This window comes from Vicugna pacos, chromosome 26 (genome assembly GCF_048564905.1).
Source record: "Vicugna pacos chromosome 26, VicPac4, whole genome shotgun sequence".
NCBI lineage: Eukaryota > Metazoa > Chordata > Mammalia > Artiodactyla > Camelidae > Vicugna > Vicugna pacos.
Window position 1 is genome coordinate 19,469,543 of NC_133012.1, and position 14,440 is coordinate 19,483,982.

At 38.0% G+C, this 14,440-nt stretch overlaps 1 protein-coding gene across 1 annotated transcript; it reads left to right on the forward strand.

Moving 5' to 3' along the window:
• The first annotated feature begins 224 nt into the window (after nucleotides 1–224).
• On the forward strand, nucleotides 225–10,846 carry CCDC110 (coiled-coil domain containing 110). Its single transcript, XM_072950447.1, has 8 exons — nucleotides 225–314; nucleotides 638–742; nucleotides 5,682–5,737; nucleotides 6,130–6,195; nucleotides 7,406–7,516; nucleotides 7,616–7,675; nucleotides 8,360–10,445; nucleotides 10,773–10,846. The coding sequence occupies exons 1-8, from the start codon at nucleotides 305–307 to the stop codon at nucleotides 10,820–10,822; spliced, it is 2,544 nt and encodes an 847-aa protein (XP_072806548.1). The 5' UTR covers nucleotides 225–304; the 3' UTR covers nucleotides 10,823–10,846.
• The last annotated feature ends 3,594 nt before the right edge of the window (nucleotides 10,847–14,440 follow it).

Consider the following 14,440-nt stretch of genomic DNA (forward strand, 5'->3'; position numbering starts at 1 on the left):
AGTTTGATCTAGATCAAGTTTTGGGTCAGCAGGAGAGATGGGGGGGGATGGGGATGTCCTAGGAAGATTGTCCCTGGGTTTGGGTCGCAGGCGCTGCTCTGACACGGCGAGCGTCCAGGACCCGAGACCCAGACCTCAGCGCGCACCTTCCTCGTTCCCGCCCCCGCCCACGCGTGCGCTCCACGGCCGCTCCCGGTGTCCCGGCCACTCCGTTACCAGGCAACCGGCTGCCCCGGCGGAATGCGACCGAGCAGAATGCCGGGCGGAAGAGAAGGCAGTTGGAAAGAGAGTTTGAGGAGCAGAAATGAGCCCAGGTAAGATCCGGGCTTGGGCTGTCCCTTGCGGGGTGGGCCCTGGGTAGCGGACCGGTAATGGAGAGCGCCGCAACCCCCGCCCCGGGCCCTTCACCCCCAAGACGGGTCCTGCCGAAGTACAGGTCTTATGAACTAGCCACATACCTCCGCTCACCCCGGAGAGGAGCACTGCCTCCAGCCCCAAGCCCCGCTATCGCTGCGGCCCCCGCGGCGCGGCCCCAGCGCGCCCTCCCGTGGCTGCTCAGGGCGCCCGCGTCCCGAGTGCCCACGCCTCGCCGCCCTTCTCCCAGCAAAGCCAAAAGCCCCTTCCTGTTCTGTTACAGAAAAGCATCCTGAGGAAGAGGATGAGGTTGACTGCGTTCTCCTTTCAGCATCCAAGATCCTAAATTCCTCTGAGGGCGTAAAGGAAAGTGGTGGCAGTGAAACAGGTAAAGTCTCCCACGCCAAGGCTCCGATGGCAGTGACGTTTCTGCCTTTTGCTACAGTTGCCTAAATCCACTGGCCCAACTGGGGTAACTCCCGTAACTGTTTGTTACTAATAACAACTAACACGGCACATTTACTTTGTGCGAATGTTCTAAGCACTTCAATGTATCAACACATTTAATCCTTACAACAACCCTATGAAGTAGGTACTCCCATTCTCCTCACATTACAAGTGAGGAAACAGGCACAGAGAGGTTAACTAACTCCCTAAGGTCACACAGGCATCAAGTGATAGAGCCAGTATTCAGCAGAGTAGCACCAGCGTCCAGGCCTTCACCTCCATGTTATGCTACACTGCTTCTTGAATACCAAATAAGAATTGCTGATTTTTTGGACTAAAAAGATACTTTCCAAAAGTAATACTTTTTATAGCAAATACTTGTGGACTACAGGATCTTATATAGGAGGCTGTTTGAAATCACTAACGAGCTAGTTTTCAAGCTCTATATAAACCATGAAGAAGAACCATGTGTGTAAACACCCGGCTGGGGGGATCTGACAACACTTAAGTTGGAGTCTCACTTCCTGGAGAGGAGGCCACGGAGGCTGCTTACTTCTCGGAGGGACATGGAAGGAGCAGAGCACTGTGGCCGGAAGGCGGTATCTAAACTTACCCGCCGCGTTAGGGTCCTACAGTGGCCCCTAACCCACACGTGGCACATGAGTAATCCAGGCAGAGGTGCTGGGAGAAGTGGCGAGCTGGAGACCCAAGGTCAGGACAGGATTTGTCCGCCTTCATAAACCCAGGACCTTCACAAATGCCGTGTCAAGGCCTGAAAGAAGGGCCAGAGCAGCCACATCTCCGTAGACAAAGACCAATGGATGCCCAGGGACCGCCAGGGTGGGCCACACCTCAGTGGAGGCCAGTGGGACAGTGTGCTGACCTGCCCCCTCTTGGCGCCCCGCCTACATTAAGTCCTTGATAAACGTACAATATTGTGTGGTATTTAGGGCAACAGGAAGCCCTGAGCGGGCGAGAAAGGCCTCACAGTTCAGACACTGAGACAGCTCCACACCTCCGAGAGAGCATTTAAGGTCAGAAGAGATTGCCGGACCTTAATTTGGCAAGATCACATGTTCCCTAATGTGAGCGAGACTTAAGGCTCAGGAGGAAAATGCCAGCGTTTGCAGAACATGAAGTTACATACAAAATAGCACATGTGCTTGTTTAAGAGTTACAGTCTTTCTTGCTAGAGCACAGTGGTTATGAAGGCAGGGACTCAATATGTGATAGATATTCTAAGTCAGGCACCATCAAGGATAGCAGTGATCTGCCTGCCTGCAACTAGAAGGCAAAATCAAGAGGTGTGCCTTGGGGGTCTCCCTGCTTTGTTCTTCTAGCTGTACTTTGTCACCAAGTGACCCATTCCTGCATACTGACAACAGAATATTGACCTGATTTGCATAAATAATGCTAAACTACAATATCATATGTTTCTGAGGTCTCCGATTTTAAAAGAACAAGTAGTTAGCCTAATTAACCGTTGACTTACTGCAACGGGGATGTCAGCCACACTTTCAAACTACAGGATGCCCAGTGTGTTGTTCTTAGAACCCCTGTTCTACCCAAGCCTTCATTCATTCATTCATCCATCTAACAACTATTTCCCAGCACCTGCTCTGTATTAAGTACTGTCCATGGTGCGGGGGATCCAACAGTGAACAAAACAAGCAAAATCCCTGCCCATGTGATGCTTACACACAATATCCTTTGTTCTCCCTACTAGAAGGTAAGCTTCACATGAGCAAGGACTTTGCATATTTTGTTCACTGTTGGATCCCCAGCACCATGGACAGTACTTGCACAGCAGGTTTCACCTGAAAATAGTTGTTTGAAGAATGAATGAATGAAGGCTTGGATAGAATAGCTCACAAGGCTTCATAAAACAATCACTTCTAGGAGTGAATCTGAACTGTCATAGCAAAACTCAGTATTTGAACCTGAGCATTATAAGGCTTTGACTACAGTGTCTAACATCCTATACGGAATCATTACCACATTGCATTTTTAAAACTCATTTGTTTTCCTTGGTCTGTTAGCTACAGGTATTACAAATATGCCCTTAATACTTTCTCTATATCCTGAAATTAACATGATCTTCTGCAGAATAAATTCCACCTCTCTTTACCTTAATTACCTCAAAAGTCATCCCACAGGTAACTATCCTGTTTTTAAATTCTGACACTTAAATATGAATGAAACAGCTAGAGAATTAAAGTTGAATATAATATGAATCATATTTCTTGCATTCCCAATGGAGTCAAAGCTTCTTCAAGGCCAGGACCATATCCTCTACTTAGTCTAAATACCCCCCAATATTGTACAGTTAGCAAGGACTTAATAAATGGGGATGTGTGATTGTGCGCCCTCTCCTGTGCTTCATCAATAATTTCCCTCCCAGTTGTAGAATCACACAGTCCTATGTGCTTCTTTAAGTATTGCTGAATTTTAAAATTAATCTTCCCTTTGGGAATAAGTGGTAGTCAATGTCTCTGAAACTCATAAGAAGAACAAAAAGTTATTTTAATAGCTTTTAAAAATAGATGAATCCAACTTTCTGCCTACTCTATATCTTCACTGAATCATCTGAACTTTGCTGGAGAAAAACACTTCCCAGTGGTATTTGGAAAAGTGGCTATGGCAGTAGGATACACCTCCTACTAGATTTCCACCAAAAGTCTCAGGGAACAGCAACATGGCAGCAGAGGTCCCATCCTCCAATGAAGGCTTCACACAAGTTCCAAATGATCTCTCCTCCCGCAGGGGCCCTCACTTCGTTTTATGCTATAGAAAATGAGACAGGAAACACACTGGCCCTGAAACTGTATCTCAGAGGGCTGATCAGTAGGACTCAGGGAAAGATGTCAAGAGAAAGCATCTATACTCTGCCAAAGAGTATAGAAATTCTGAGCAGAGTTGCTCGTGAAAAGCAGCAGCGTGATAACTGTGGTCAAACTGTGGTCAAAACAGAAGGATGAGAAGGAGGGAGGGAAGCAGATGAAGTTTTTAAAAGCCATGCTCTTTCCTTAAGATCTTTTTATTTGCTATATCCATTAGCCAAGTCTTTAGATTTCCTTTGGACTCATATTTCTTACTCGATTTTAGCAAAAGGAATCCTTGTATTTAGCCTCAAACTTGAAAATCCTAATGAGACATAGGAAATCTATGCAGAACAGAGAGGCTGTTGCTGCAGGTGCAGGAAGGAGATGAAATTGTGAACAGTAAGTCATTAAGAATAAAGCTGAAGGCTGAAAATATTTACAGCAGTAATATCCTATCTTTGTGTTTAAAGAGCTTTGTGGGAATTATGGTTACAGAACAAAATGTAAACATCATAAAATGTTATAAAATGTGTGAAAATAATATAACTATTAAATATCATGAAAAGTGGGGAGTAGATATGGGAGGAAATATGATAATTTTCTCATAATTCACTCCCTTTCTTGGCATGGATGGAGTAAACCAACACTGAGTGCAACAGAAATGCTGTTATTTAAAAACATAAAAATTAAAAGATCTTAATCCTTTTCATGACATATTTGCATTATTTTAGAGGGATCCCACAGGAAATCTCTTATGTAGTGAAAAAAATCTGAATACTAGTGATAACTTTGACTATCTGCAGTTTTCTTTATTCTATTAAATTTAAGTCTAATAATATTAATTTAAAAGTAGAATGTATGACATGATCCTACTGCTCTACATAAAATCATTTCTGTTTTTCTCTGAAGGGTGGGTATCTAGAGTTAACAACAGTTAATTCTGGATGATAGGATTCGAGGTGATAAATTCTTTTTGATTTGTATTTTGATCTATTTGTGTTCATTAGAAGAGGTCATTTTAGAGTCTGAGAAACATCGGGAGGCCTTACTGTAGTGGTCCTGACCTCACCTGAGTTCTTTTTTTGTCTCTCCAAGATGAACATGTCAGCTTATTCCCAGTAAGACGCAAAGCTGAGCAATATCCAGGTGAACCCGCTGCCCTCCCTGCCTTCTGAGGAAGGTGGGATCCTTCAGCTGGCCAGCTGGCTCCAGGCTCTGAATCAGAGCCGCTCTCAGTGACGAGGGCCAGACTGGGGGGGGGGGGGAGCTGGAGGGAGTATACTTTGCAACCAGCTTCTATAACATCTGGCAGACTCACTCCAAAGGAGATACGCTGACCTCTTTAAAATCCTTCTCTTACAGCAGAAATCGTCAGCCTAGGGGATCATTCTAACATAGCTCTCATTTTATTCAGGACACTGAACAATTTTTTTAATTCTTTAATAGAAATTTACAAAGCAAGTAGCCTAACATTTAGAAAACAGTGGAATGTATGTCAGGAAATTTGCAAACATTATGTAGTCCACGCCCTGTTGTAGTCCCACAATCTGTTTTCCAGGGAGAAGCACACGGATCTTTACTGCACTTTCCTTAAGAGCATGACAAAAATTAGGCTCTATTAATCCAAAATGTTTTCTATGTTAAGGGAGAAAAAACACCATAAGGCTGTTTCATAGACACTGAGACCTATACAGCACTTTCCCAAGGGTCTCCCACAGGATAAGGGTTATTAGGGTTGTTTTTTAGTTTATACCCCCGAAACAAAGAAAGATATCTGAGTTTCAGAGAGTTCTAAGTCTGGTGTTATAAGATAGTGGCTTCTTATAAAAGTAAAACCTCTATTACAACCTCAAGCAGGTCAGTATTTTAAGTCAGGTGAGAATTATTTCTTAAATTCATTATGTGGCCAGCACTGGGTTCCTCCTAATATGAATGTCAATCTTCTCATTATCTCTTGTCCTCACTATCCAAGAAAGTTAGGAGACTTCTTTCTGTTAATGTTGTTTAAAAATAAAACTTAATAATTAAATCACATGGTTTTTCAATTTTGCTTATTAGAGTACGGCTGCATACCAGAATCAGAAAATCAAATCCAGCCACAATCAGCACTGAAAGTGAGTATATTTCATTTTATTGTCTCCAAAAACCTGCATAAAGGCTGATCTTTTTCAGAATAAAGACTTCATAAATATATAAGAGTTTTCCACAAAAATCTCCATCAAAATGTGCTGGAGAGTTAGCAAGAATGACTAAGAAAGTGAGTCACCTGACCCTCACATGATCCTTGTAACAGGCAACTTCAGGGGATTTTTAAATTTTTCTTTGTTTTTAATTGAGGTATAATTGACTTACAATGTTGTGTTAGTTTTAGGATTACAGCAAAGTGATTCAGTTATACATATATATATATGTATATATGAGATATTTTTTAAAATCCTAACAACACAAATATATGTTCACCTACCTAAAAATATTCAGTTTCATACCTTGTATAATTTTGTTTTAGGCCCTGCAGCATCAGCTGGAATCATTTCAGGCTCTCCGAATACAGACTTTGCAGAATGTTAGCATGGTATGGTTCTTTCAACTTATATACAAAATATCCAGCATCTCACCCCACATTTCTAAGCTGATGGTCGCTAGCCAATTGATTATTTGATATCGAATGTAATAAAAAAACAAAGAGGCCACAACCTATTTATTCTAGGCTCAAAATTTGAAGGAAACTACATTCTGTTATTCTGGTGTTTGAACAGAAGCCAAAAAGAAGCAACACTCACTGACTTTTTAAGTCATAAGTTTAAAGTGCTACCTATGTATAATCTACAAATAGGGACTCTCATGATAAGTGATATGAAATCTAACTCAAACTAAGGGAAACGTGTACTTTTTTGGCTCTGGAAACTGAAACCCGCAGGGACGGTTCACTTGAGGATGGCGTCAGCCACATGATCAGGACTCAGGTCATCAAGGAACCAGCCTCACTCCTTATCCTGGTTCTGCTTTTGACAGTAATGGATTCTCAGCCTCCGTGTGGCAGCAAAAAGGTTGCTAGGAGTTGCAGTCTTGATCCTTCCAGATTCCAGTCAGACGAGGAAGAGACCACATGCTTTTCTCTCTTAACAGTTTATACGGGGCTCTTGGCCTGATTCTGACTGCCACACACGCAGTGCTTGAAGCAATCACTGTTCAAAGGGAGGCTCTGCTCTGACTGGTTAGCTCGCAGTCACATGCCCATCCCTCGGCGCTGAAAGTGGGGTCAGTATCACCAAAGGCAAACGGGCTTTATCCAGAAGTAAGGGTAGTGTTAACAGAAGGCTAGGGCATGGATATTGGGGGTGCATAACCCACCCCACATTCACGAAAGACCCAGTATAAACTTCGTCCTAACAGTCTTGTACTAAAAGCAGCTGAAGAGAAATAGGAGATGATAAAATCCTCCTCAGGCTGAAAGAACAGATTCCATTCTGATGACAGAGATCAAAGGTCTCTGATTTATCAACAATGTAAAAATCAAACATCTAAAATTATTTTAACTGATGAGATTTCATTGTTCTTCTAAATTAAGTCTTCCTGATTTTATAATCATGTAACAAAGGCATACTTAAAGATCCCCTCAATGATAGAGACTGCAAAAATTAATTTACATTCTATATGACCGAAAAGAAGTTTATGTGTAGGAAATTTAAAGGGCTCTTTTAATTATAGTATCTATTATTCTTGTACAGTCATAAGTTTGTAAGTCTGAAATCAAAACCTGATTCTTAATTTATCTTTTAAAGGTGCAGTCTGAAATCAGTGAAATATTGAACAAAAGTATCATTGAAGTAGAAAATCCGCAATTTAGCTCAGAAAAAAACCTAGCATTCAGAACACACAATCAAAAGGCTGTGGTATGTTCTTCAGTACAAAATCACTTCTGTATTTAGGTTCTTCAGAAATGTTACTATAACTAGTTTCTCTTCACCTTTACATTCTCCCCTTCTTCACAGGGTGACTGGATTGTCAGAGATGAAAACAAGGAAATTCCTGTCCTGAAAACCCTAAAAGGCGTGCGTTTACCTCCGTACTTCTGCGATTTTCTTGTTTCTCTTGGGGGGGGGGGGGTTGGGGGCAGAATTCGACTTAGTCCAGATACTTAAAGATTCCCAAGTAGATTGAACTACAAGGCAGTTTTTATAGCCTTTCTGTCCACTTATGACTTTTTCTACTTTTAGGATTAGCTTGGACCTCGGGGGAATTCTCTAGAACAGGTCCAAACCACAGTCACTGTGTCTATACTTATTAGAACTCACATTTCCAGAACAGTCACAGGCCTAGATTCATCTGACACTAGGAAGGCAAGCTAAGGTTGACAAATAGTCCAGAAGCGGAAATTTTCCTTTTCCTTAAACTTCCCTTTGACCTGTTGTTTCTATCTTCCCACCTATGATGGGCTCTTGAGAAATGCTTAATTTCTATGTCTGAAATTGAGGGTTAGGCCCTTCTATCTCACCTGCTAAGGAAATAAGTGCAGGTTCTAGGCAAACTGTGAAAACCAGAGTTACAGATCTCAAAATAACATTTGTTAGATTTTCTGGAGAAAAATGAATCATACTTGGTAGGCTTCTTTGCTGCAGAAATGGATAAAATGTTCATTCTGGTTATAAAAATAAAAATGCCACAAAATACTCTTAATTTGTTGGACATGTAGCAAAATAACAGTACATTTATAGTGTGATTTTTACTGTTACCAGCCTATACAGAATCAAGAAGAAACCCTTTCTACGGAGAAAATTTGTCATTCCGAGGATTCTATGAGTCTTCGTTCAGTGGAAGAAAAATTCAGTAGCGACAATTTTAACAGTCTCTCTCAAGGTATAAATAGCCCATCCCAGATACATTTCAAGGACATATTAACTCTGAGAACTTCAACAGATAATTCAGCTTCAGAAAATTCTGACATGTTGAAGAATTATAATAACCTTTACACTTTTTTACCTAATGCACCTCAAAATGGGATGTCTCAAGCTGACAGAGTAATTCGGGATAAGTCCAGAATTACTGTGCCTTTTCTCAAGCATGGATTTTGTGAAAATTTAGACGACATTTGCCATTCAATCAAACAAATGAAGGAGGAGCTTCAAAAGTCACATGATAGGGAACTGGCACTTACAAATGAACTTCAAACTTTAAAAGCTATTCCAAGTAATGGTAAATATGACCTTCCCACCATTCACAACGAAAAAATTAACAGTATTAGGGAAGAAAATATTGAAAGTAATTTAAATGAAGATATAAAATCGAAGAGAATTTTAGAATTGGAGGCATTAGTAAACAAACTGCTCCCACTCAGGGAAACAGTGTCAAAATTCCATGTGAATTTTTGTAGGAAATGTAAAAAATTATCTAAGAGTGAAATGCATAGGGGAAAAAAGAATGAGAAAAATAATAAAGAAATCCCTACCATTGACAAGAATATTACAGATTTAAAACTCCATCCCAGAGTTCCACGACATACACTGTCATTCTTTGACCCAACAAAATATGAAATGAAAGACAAAGAAAGGCAAACATTTGCAGTAAAACTAGGCTCAATAATATATGAAAATGAGAAAATATCCAAAGCCAATTCTGTTACTGAGCAGTGTGTTGCAAAAATTCAGTACTTACAGAATTATCTGAAAGAATCTATGCAGATACAGAAAAAAGTAACAAAATTAGAGAATGAAAACCTAACCCTTAAGACCAAAATTAAACCTCTTGTCTTTACCACACAATCTCTGATACAGAAAATTGAAATATATGAAAAGCAACTTAAGAATCTGGTTGAAGAAAAGAACACTATTCAGTCTAAGTTAATTAAAACAGAAGAAGACAGCAAAGAATGTCTTAAAGAATTGAAAAAAATAATTAGTAACTATAATGTTCTCCAAGGACAAAATAAAACTCTAGAGGAAAAAAACAGCCAACTTTCTTTGGAGAGGCAACAAATGATACAAACATTAGAGCAACTAAAAAGTAAGGAAAACAAAACTCTAAGTGATATGGCCATAGTCAGTAATGAAAATAAACGATTGAGCGTAGAAATGGAATCAATGAAAACAAGCATTCTATTGATACAAGAAGAAAAGGAAACATTAGAGAAAAAAACATACCAGCTTCTAAAGGAAAAAAGCTCACTTGAAAATGAACTAAAAGAAAATCAGCTAGAGATAATGCAGCTAAAAGAGAAAGAAATGTTGGCAAAAACTGAACAAGACTCACTTCTTCAAATAATAGAAACAGCTAAAGATGAGAAGCTTAATCTTGAAAGAACCTTACAAGAATCTACTGCCGCAAGAGAAATGATGGAAAGAGAAATTGAGGATATTCAAACATACCGATCTACTGCCGAAGAGAATTTTCTCCAAGAAATAAAAAATGCAAAATCAGAAGCCAGTATTTATAAGAATAGTTTGTCAGAAATGGGCAATGAATGTGAAATGTTATCAAAAATGGTAATGGAAATTAAAACCGATAATCAGATTCTAAAAGAAGAACTCAAAAAACATAGTCAAGAAAATATAAAATTTGAAAACAGCATCAGTAGACTTGCGGAAGACAAAATACTTCTAGAAAACTATGTGAGAAGTATAGAAAATGAAAGGGACACCTTGGAATTTGAGATGCGGAATCTTCAAAGAGAATATTTAAATCTAAGTGAAAAAATCTGTAGTCACCATATTGACGTGTCAAAAATGGGTTACACTTCAAGGAGAGAGAAATTCCATTTTGACAACTATGATACTTACGAAGACAACTCTAGCCCTCGGAGTAGGCCTTCCGCTCCTGATTTGAAAGGTATGTGTATAGTAGTGGATCAGTGAAAATGTGTTTAAGGTTCTTTTAGCCTATTGGGCATTAGCCAGAGGACAGCAATAAGAAGAAAATTTTTAAGATGAATACAATTTAGTTTTGTACGATTTGTACCCAACTTATTACATAGTGGATTTGGAGATTTTGCTCTTTTGATAAAATCCATGCTGTTGTTTTATTTATACTACTTCTATCCATTGTACCTGCACAAAGCAACTTTGGCAGCAAGCAGGGATTTTTTTCAAATCATTATTTTTCTGAAGTACACTTAGCAGTCCCATCTTTTAAATAATTCTTCTTTTTTTTCCCCAGGAATTCCAAGTAAACTGTATCAATTACTTCCATCCAAGACATGTAAATAAATTTCTAAAATCAATGTCTCAAAATCCTTTGTCCAAGTACTTTTTTCAACAAAAAAATTTAAATTCACTTTTCCATGTGATTAAATTTACCTTATAATTGATCAGATTAGTTTTTAATTAGAAATTGGAATTAGGTATTTATTTCTCTGTTGTCAAGAACTGTAAAGTCAGATTTTATCCAACTTGTAAAGCTAGTATGTTAGCCTGTCACAGTTTCATGGGTTCCAGTGGAAAACATGAGACTCCTGGGCCAGAGCAATACCAGTAGCCAAAGAATCAGCACTTTTCCATCAGTCTTCCAAGCCGATTCCTACAGGCAACGTGAAAAGGACCACACAGTGGACGCGTGACGAGAGAGAGCTCTGAGGTTAGGGAACCATCTCTTTTCTGAGTGTAGTAAGCACGCCTGCCCCTTTACTCTAGATGGAAACACTACCTTTATGACACAGGACTGTTAGCACACCTGCCCTTGCTCCAGAGGAGACACCATCTCTCGCTTCCGGACTGCTTGTTATATAAATAAACTTGCATTCTGTCAAGTGCTTTACTGCATTTATTGAGGTTATCATGTGTTTTCCCCCTTTAATCAGTAAATATGGTAATTACATTGATTAATTTTCATACATTATGCCAACCTTGAACTCCTGATAATGTATTATCCTTTTAACATACACTTCTGGATTCAATTTGACATTTTGCTAAGGATTTCTGCTTCTATGTTCAGGATATTGGTGTCTGTATTATTTTCTTTATGTCTTTCTCTGATTTTGGTGTCAGGAAAATCCTGGCTCATAAAATATGTTGGAACATGTACCCCCCTCCTCTATTTTCTGATTAGTGTAGAATTGGTATTATTATTTCTTTCTCAATATGTAATAGAATTCACTAGAGAGCCTGGAGTTTTCTAAATGGAAAGGTTTTACATTGCAAAATCAATTTCATTACTAGATACAGAACTATTCAGATTTCTATTTCTTCTCGACTCAGCTTTGATCATTTGTATGTTCTGAGAAATTCTGTACATTTCATATAAGTTCTCAAGTGTCCTGGCATAAAGTTGTTTATAATGTTCCTTATTATCTTCTTAATGTCCAGAAGACCTGTGGTGATGTCCCTTCTTTCACTTCTGACTGATAATTTGAGGTTTCTCCTTTTTTCTTTATCACTCTTGCTAGAGTTTAATCAATTTTATTGATTTTTCAAAAATAAGCATTTTGTTTTATTGATTTTTCTCTATTGGTTTTCTAGTTTTTAATTCATTAATTTCTGTTCTTGTTTTAACTTCTTCCTTCCGTGTATTTTGGGCGTAAGTTGCTCTTTCCTTAGTTTCTTAAGGTCATTGGTTTGAAACCACTGTTTTTCTCTACTCTGTACAGTTAAAGCTAAAAATTTCCTTCCAAGCAGTGCTTTACCTGCATCACATAAAGTCTGATGTTTTAAATTTTACTCACTTCAAAATATTTTTCTTCTCTTGTGATTTACTCTTTGACCTAATGGAATATTTAGAAGTGAGTTACTTTCTAATTTGGGGGAGACTTTCTGATGCTTTTATCAATTTAAAATTTAACTATATTGTGATCAGAGAACACACTCTGTATAATTTATATTTTAAAATTTATTACTTATTTTATTGCCCAGAATATGGTCTATAATGATTAATGTTTCATGTGGACTTGAAAAGAATGTATATTCTGCTGATCTTGGGTGGAGTAGTTTATAAATGCCAACAAGTAAAGGTAGCTGACAGTGTACCTTTACTGTCACTGTCAGTGAGGATTTTTATATACTTGTTCTAACTGATTTTCTATATACTTGTTCTAACAATTACTAATAGAGGAATAGAGAAGTATGTATTTCCATTCTATCAGTTTTTGTTTAATAGTTTTAAAGCTCTTTCACATGTGTACTTTTAGGACTATTATGTCTTGTTGGTGAATTGATTCCTTTATTATCTCTTTACTCCTAGTGATATTTCAAGGTCCTTATTTCAAGGTCCTTGACTGATATTAATACAGGCCCTCCAATGTGTTTAGTGTTTGCACTGTATATATTTTTGCATCCTTTTATCTTTTTATAATGGTGAATCAAGAGGAAAAAATTTTAATTAAATAATAATAATTGTTACATGTTTAACAATAATTGTTAAATAATAATAAATATAACCATGAAAAGTTGATGACTAAAACCTAAGCCTATATATAAGGAATTTAGGTATTGAGAAAAGGACTAATGGTGAGCACTGTATGCATTCAAGCACAGAACTAAGATTAAAGAAGTGAGAATTATAGTTACAAAATAGAGTATCTGTGAAAAAGCATTGACAATATAAAACAAATAACATAACTGAAAAGCCAAGGCTATCCTTTTACCTTTAATCTATCAGTATCTTTGCATGTACTTTAGAAAGCATATAGATGGGTCTTTCTTTTTCTCAAGTCTGACAATCTACGCCTTTCTACTATAATGTTTAGCTATTTACATTTAATGTAATTATCAACTTGGTTTAATACAATTAACTAGCATCTATTTGATTTTTATTTGTCTCATCTATTTTGTTCCTTTTATTTTTTCTCCTGCTGTCTTTTAGATTAATTAGGTATTTAGGATTCCATTTTTCTGTCCACTTTGGCTTATCAGCCATCCCTCTTTGTTACTTTTTAAAGTTTGCTCTAGAATTATAATATACATCTTTAGCTTACCACAGATCTTCAAGTGATACTATACCAATTCATATACAATGAAAGAATCTTACAATAACATGTTTCAATCTCCCTCTTCTCATTCTTCGTACTATTGTTTTTACTTTATTTTTATGTATGTTATAAACCCCACATTTTTGATATTTTTACTATAAAATGTAAATTATCTCCAACTCTTTAAAGAAAGTCAACCATGAGAAAAAAAAGTATTTTATATTTACCTACACATTTATCATTCCCAGCATCCTTTGAGTAGATCCAAGTTTCCAACTGGTATCATTTTTATTTGCTTGAAAACTTCGCTTAACGTTTCTTGTAAATGCAGGTCTCAGCTTTCCTTTTTCTCAGAAAGTCTTTATTTCGCCTTAATTCTTTTGAAAAATATGTTTCCATGAATATGGAATTCTGAGTTGCCAGTTTCTTTCAACACCCTGAAGACGTCATTCATTGTTTTCAGACTCGCATGCTTTCTGATAAGAGTTCTCATATAGGCATACCTTGTTTTAGTGTGATTTCTTTATTGCAATTTGCAGATACTGCATTTTTTTATAAATTGAAAGTATGAGGCAACCCTGTGTCAAGCAAGTCTATCAGTGCCATTTTTCCAACAGCATTTGCTCACTTCTGGTCTCTGTGTCACATTTTTGGTAATTCTCACAATATGTCAAACTTTTACATCATTATATTTGTTATGATGATCCGTGATATGTGACCTTGATACTATTATTGTAATTGCTTTGGGGCACCACAAACACTGTTGTCTTATTTTAAGAAATTGCTACAGCCACTCCAACCTTCAGCAACCACCATCCAGATTGATCAGTCAGCACCCATCAACATCGACACAAGACCCTCCACCAGCAAAAAGATTACAACCACTGAAGTTTCAGATGATGGTTGGCATTTTTTAGCAATAAGC

Excerpts from the sequence above, each read along its gene's own strand:
- CCDC110 (XM_072950447.1), top strand. Across the intron at positions 7,517-7,615 it reads CACACAATCAAAAGGCTGTG|GGTGACTGGATTGTCAGAGA; the intron begins GTATGTTCTTCA and ends CCTTCTTCACAG. Across the intron at positions 10,446-10,772 it reads TTCCGCTCCTGATTTGAAAG|GAATTCCAAGTAAACTGTAT; the intron begins GTATGTGTATAG and ends TTTTTTCCCCAG.